The sequence below is a fragment of the Babylonia areolata genome, chromosome 4 (genome assembly GCF_041734735.1).
Source record: "Babylonia areolata isolate BAREFJ2019XMU chromosome 4, ASM4173473v1, whole genome shotgun sequence".
Taxonomy (NCBI): Eukaryota; Metazoa; Mollusca; class Gastropoda; order Neogastropoda; family Buccinidae; genus Babylonia; species Babylonia areolata.
In genome coordinates this window covers 12,919,801-12,926,178 of record NC_134879.1, presented here as the reverse complement: position 1 = coordinate 12,926,178, position 6,378 = coordinate 12,919,801, and the positions used below count along the sequence as shown (strand labels likewise).

Here is a 6,378-nt window from a genome sequence, read left to right as displayed (position 1 = left end):
TCAACTTTCATTTAAATAACTAAGGTCAAAGTGCATAATCATGGCGTCTGGATGTTTTGCCGTATCTGCCAAAGTGATTGGGGGACAACTTCAACTTGTGTAAAGAACTTATCTGAGGGAAGCTTCGATACGCGACGACTATTATAAATTTTCTTAGATCGTGGAAGCTGCGTATGAGGCAGATGGACCATCGTCAGTTCAATGAATCAGCCGCACACGTGCAATTAAAGTGCTGCAATAAACGTAAGGAGTGACCTAGTTTTGCAAGGACCTTCACACCCTGCCGATGTCTAGTCGTGATGAGGAGTGCTTGGTTTGTTGCCGATTCTATGGAACCAAGCAAGCGGCATGATTTGCTTAAAAGAGACGAATCTGAATACGATTCCTTGTGGACTGCAATCTTCGACTACGTTGCCGTCGGAGACAAGGCACAGACAGTCCAGTTTCAAGGCCAGAAAGTGGATGCTGAAGAAAATGGGTTGTGCACGGGAAACGCTCGTGAAAAACTTGGCATCTCCCCGACAAAGTTTATTGCCAAAGAAACCCAGATGAACATAGAAGACATCACCCAAAACGCGAAACAATCTGACAGGCCTTTTGAGATAGACTTTTACGAGGAGCTTGAACTTGAAGAGGTGATTGGTGTGGGAGGTTTTGGCAAAGTGTACAAAGGAAAATGGAAGAGTGAGACTGTGGCGGTGAAAGCAGCGAGATGTGACCCAGACGAATCAGTCAGTGCTGCTGTCGAAAATGTCAGGAAAGAGGCCAAGCTGTTCTGGTTACTGCATCATGAAAACGTTGCTACCCTCCGAGGTGTGTGCCTGAAACCACCCAATCTATGTCTCGTGATGGAATATGCGGCAGGAGGTTCATTGAACAGAGTGCTATGTGGGCGACAGATTCCGCCAGACATTTTAGTAGACTGGGCTCAGCAGATTGCTAGAGGGATGCACTACCTTCATGAGGATGCCCCACTAACACTTCTTCACAGAGATTTGAAGTCAAGTAACAGTGAGTATCATTTTAACCTAAATTTGATTTTTTTTAATAAAAAAAAAATATATATATATATGATATATATATATAATATATATTTTTTATACAAATAATTGATTCAGTTAAAGTCATCATGAACATTGTTTTATCATTTATGCCACATGCACAAGAAATCTAGAAGAGCATGGAATTTTAGTCTGAAGGTTTTGAGTTGAAATCCAGGCATTACCTGGTGGGTGATGGATTTAAGAGTTTTCCAGTCCACTGTAGCATACTCACTCAGGTGCCGCTCAGTTCTGCAACCCACTTTTAGACTTTATCTCCCTCTCCACAGAAACACACACACGCTCAGCATCACCACACACACACACAAGCAGCTGTGCCACTTGTATTTTGCCTCCCTGCCTCTGCCTTCTTCTACTTGTGCAACATGTAGTTAACTATAATGTGCATATTTATATTGAAAATTTGACAGTTTCATTTTTCATGTACAGACTTTAGAAGAAAAATTATGGAAAATGTATTGTAAATGCTGGAGTGGAAGAAAATCATCAAACTGTGAGCTTCTATCTTTCCCCCTCTCCACAACACCCTTCCTCCATGCTTTTTCTTCTTCTCTCTCTTCTAAATGTTAATTCAGTGAAAAATCGTAAATTCATTTCACTTTTCAGTGTTTGAAATTGGAAAAAAACAAAACAAAATAAAACAAAAAACAGCCCAGTCATGTATCATACAGACACAACAACACCTCACAGAAACTATATTACATTTTTTTGATTATGTCACATCACATCACAAGAATTAAGGATCCAGAAAATAAATCCTTTTATCCTTGCTGGAGCATACAGTGTGATAGGACAAGTGAAGGGACGACACTGGTGTAGTTTTCATAAGCGAAAATAAACAGGCACATTTTTTTTAATGGATGATTTGTTTTTTAATGGGCCAGCAAATTTGGAGCATTCTTTCCGCCAAACCCGTGCTAAGTATCGTGCTTATGACTGTAGTATCTGTATGATATTTACTAATCTGTGATGTACTCGTGACTGTTCTCTATGTATGTATATCTACTGATCTGTGACATATGACGAACAGGGCTTTTTCCTGTCTTTCTATGAAAAGCAATTGAGCAAACATTGTTCACTGTATCTTGTCTGCTTATTGGTGACTCATTGCCATGAGACACAGGGAGAGAGAATCAGGTTACAATTATATTTGTTTTGTTAATGCATGCACTAGATCACATGCACAAACACACGTATACACATTGTCTACAATCACGAGTATGTGTGATGGGACATTAAGCAAAATTCATCATCATCATTAACATATACACATAATGAGGACAGACATGTATCTGTAGATATTCACATGTGTACATCACTACATGCAACGTGTTTACACACACACACACACACACACACACACACACACACACACACACACACACACACACACACACACACACACACACAGAGTGACTCACACAAGAGAGGGAGGAAATACATTACTTGACAGCATGCACACTATAACAGTATGTCACAAAAACAAGAGAGGAAGGAAATGTAATAAGTACTTGAGTACACACATGCATGTACACACACACACACACACACACACACACACACACACACACACACACACTCACACACACATTGTCCAAGCATAAGACAGTTATACCAAAAGCTGTAGTTGGTCACTTTTCTACCAATGTTCCATTAGCCACTGAACAGATTTTGAATGATTATTCATTGCTCAGAATGTTTTCGGAAACTCCAGTCCATTTGGTATCCTCCTTTGATGTATTTTAATTAATCAGTTTAATTTAATGTTATTTATATTAACACTGTTGTAAATTAATACTTGTTGATGTTGTAAGTTAATACTTGTTGATATGCATACACCTAATTTCCCCTTCTGTATCACCATATTTATTACACACCACCATCCCTTTAAACGTTTTATTTCTTGATATAATATACTTATTTTCATTTCTTCTAAAACATACATTTTAAAAGCTTCTATACATTGATATGAATTTATATAACACCTTCTGTACACAACTGAGTGTAATTTGCATGTACTCTGATTTCCATCCACTTTAATTTAAATTAAATTTAAGATGGATATTGATAGGAGAAAAACAATTTTTTTCTTTGCAAGTGGCACAGTGTGAAAAATTTCTGATTAGCTGCTTCAGAATGAGAATCTATAGTCCCTTCCTAATACCCATTCAAAAGTAATGATGTGAATTGCATTATTAGTATAGAAATAGTGTGTGTGTGTGTGTGTGTGTGTGTGTGTGTGTGTGTGTGTGTGTGAATCAGAATCAGAATCAGAAATCAGAATCATACTTATTTGTCATGAAAACTGAAAATAAAAGTTTATAGATAAAACATTAAAAAGTATAAAACAACAACAAAAAGCCCACAAACAAAACACACACACACACTCTCACAAAACAAAACAACAAAAAACAAAAAAACCAACAACGAACAAACCTGAATCAAGGTGAATGTTGGGTGTTTGAGTTTATAGTGACATGTTGATGTACCATATGAATTTTGCCACTTGAGGTTGAACAGCGACACAATTGACTTACTGAGTGACTGTATCAGGAAGTCAAGATTTGTAAATTCAGACTTTTTATATGTCAACAAAACTTCTTGTAAATCTTCATATTGGTGCACTGAAAAAGAACCCATGGCAACAAGTGTTGTTCTCTGGCAAAATTATGTAATTTTAAAGAAATCCACTCTGATAGGGACACAAATATTTAAGCATGCACTCAAGGCCTGACAAGCGCATTGGGTTATGCTGCTGTCAGGCATCTGCCTAGCAGATGTGGTGTAGCGTATATATGGATTTGTCCTGAGGCAATGATGCCTCCTTGAGAGACTGAAACGAAACTTTTCCTTCCTGTCATTATAACACTGTTTTACTTCATGATTTCTCGTGTGACTCCATTATGTGTATCCAAAATGAGATAATATGAGTGATTATGACCGATAATTTTTATGCTCACAGGATCATTTATTAATTTCATGTGTGTGTGTGTGTGTGTTTTATGAATTTCATTATTAGTATGGTTTTTGTGTATGTGTAATTGTTTGTGAGAGCACATGAGTGTACGTGTGTGTTTGTATGTATGATATATATATATATATATGAGTGTGTTTGTGTGTGTGTGTGTTGTGTGACATAGTGTGTGTGCATATTATAAGATTGACCTTGTTGTCCACACAAGTTATGTTATTTCTCGTGTTCAGTTCTGGTGAAGGAGGCAGTGTGTGGCGATGAACTGTCCAACAAAACTCTGAAGATCACAGACTTTGGTCTGGCAAGGGAGGTGGAGAAGACCACACGCATGAGTGCTGCTGGGACTTACGCCTGGATGGCACCAGAAGTGATCAAGTTCTCTCGCTTTTCTAAAAGCAGTGATGTTTGGAGGTAAACAGTTGTGCCACTTTATAAATACTGAGTTATAGAGAAGCATAACAAACACTACTGAAACAAGAAAATGTAAACAGTTGTACCATATGATGATACCTTGTAATGGAGAAGGATATCAAACAATGCTGAAGTTATAGACGGGAGCAGTAGCCGAGTGGTTAAAGCGTTGGACTGTCAATCTGAGGGTCCCGGGTTCGAATCACGGTGACGGCGCCTGGTGGGTAAAGGGTGGAGATTTTTACAATCTCCCAGGTCAACATATGTGCAGACCTGCTAGTGCCTGAACCCCCTTCGTATGTATATGCAAGCAGAAGATCAAATATGCACGTTAAAGATCCTGTAATCCATGTCAGCGTTCAGTGGGTTATGGAAACAAGAACATACCCAGCATGCACACCCCCGAAAACGGAGTATGGCTGCCTACATGGCGGGGTAAAAACGGTCATACACATAAAAGCCCACTTGTGTGCATACGAGTGAACGCAGAAGAAGAAGAAGCTGAAGTTAATGTACTGTATAATAACACTGAGTAATAGAGAACACAGAGAAGGGTAATAAATGATACTGAAAAAATACAGGGTAATCAGCTGGACACATGTACTTTAGTTATAGTTATACTGAGTGAAGGAATAGGATAACAAACAATATTGAAACAACTTGAAATAGAACCAAAAATATAAGAACTTAAAAAACGTGAAACAAAAAAGAGGAAAAGGATAGAGAGGGTGTATTCCAGAAGTAGTAGAGCAGTTCTGTTAAAAAAAAAAAATCATACAGCATATCACATTTTGTCAAAAGGTAAACATATACTGGTAATTTGGCAAAATATTACTGTTAGGAAATTCAGTACCGGTACCTTTTGGCAGTTCTACACTGTACAATGTAGGGTTTGTTCTAGAAATTATCACCAGACCTTCTGGTAAGTTAAAAAACAACAACAACAAACCAAGTTCAGTGCCCCAGAGACTCTCTTACCATAATTCTAAGAGATCCTTGGCTATCTTCAGAGAGACACTGTACTGCTGCATATTTTTTTTATTAAATCTGCATTGCTACACACATATAAAAGTGGGCATGCATTTTTGTCAAAATCATCTGGGTTTCTGGGCCAAGAAGTGAAGTGAAAAGAAAGTTATCTTCTTCGTGCAGACAGTCATAGTGTCAGACAGAAGCTCTACACATGATTTTCACTCTTTTCATGTTTTCATTCTGGAAATTTTTAGAATGCTGAGGGGATCTGCCTTGTGAACGTGTTGTGCTTCCTTTCAATTTCTCACAACTGCGCATGGATTTAAATTAGTACTTCTTTTTAATCCCCTCTCTCTCTCTCTTTCTGGGAGAACCACACATAGACACACACACACACACACACACACACACACACACACACACACACACACACACACACACACACACACACACTTGTACTCTTGTATGGAAACAATCAATCGTTGTCCCAATACACAAACAGGGCAAACACAGAACAGATAAAAACGGTTATCGACCAATTGCCTTAACATCGCATGTATGCAAACTAATGGAAAAAGTTGTTCTAAAAAGACTTGTTCATTATTGTGAGAAGTATAGAGTAATTCCTGTAAACCAAGCTGGCTATAGAAAAGGTAGATCCTCCACAGAACATCTTGTCAAACTGACTACACAGGTAAAGCAACAGTTTGCAAGGCGAAAAAACGTACTAGCGACTTTTTTTATGTGAAAAAAGCATACGACCAAGTGTGGCACGCTCGACTTTTATATAAACTGAAAAATATCGGTATCACAGACAACATGTATGATTATATTAGAAGTTTTTTTATCAGATAGATTTATACAAGTAAGAATAGGAAATATCTATTCAAACCCCAGACATTTACACATGGGGTTACCACAAGGTCAGTAATTTCGCCGATTTTATTCAATATATTATTA

General features: G+C 37.9%; 1 protein-coding gene across 1 annotated transcript in view; it reads left to right on the top strand.

Annotated features, from left to right (window-relative positions):
• Positions 1-6,378, top strand: part of LOC143280869 (mitogen-activated protein kinase kinase kinase 11-like) — a 19,285-nt gene continuing 12,907 nt past the window's right edge. Inside the window, exons 1-2 of the mRNA XM_076585601.1 lie at positions 1-1,011; positions 4,266-4,446. Coding sequence (XP_076441716.1) covers positions 300-1,011; positions 4,266-4,446 — 893 coding nt within the window. The 5' untranslated portion in view covers positions 1-299. The remainder of the gene's footprint in view (positions 1,012-4,265; positions 4,447-6,378) is intronic.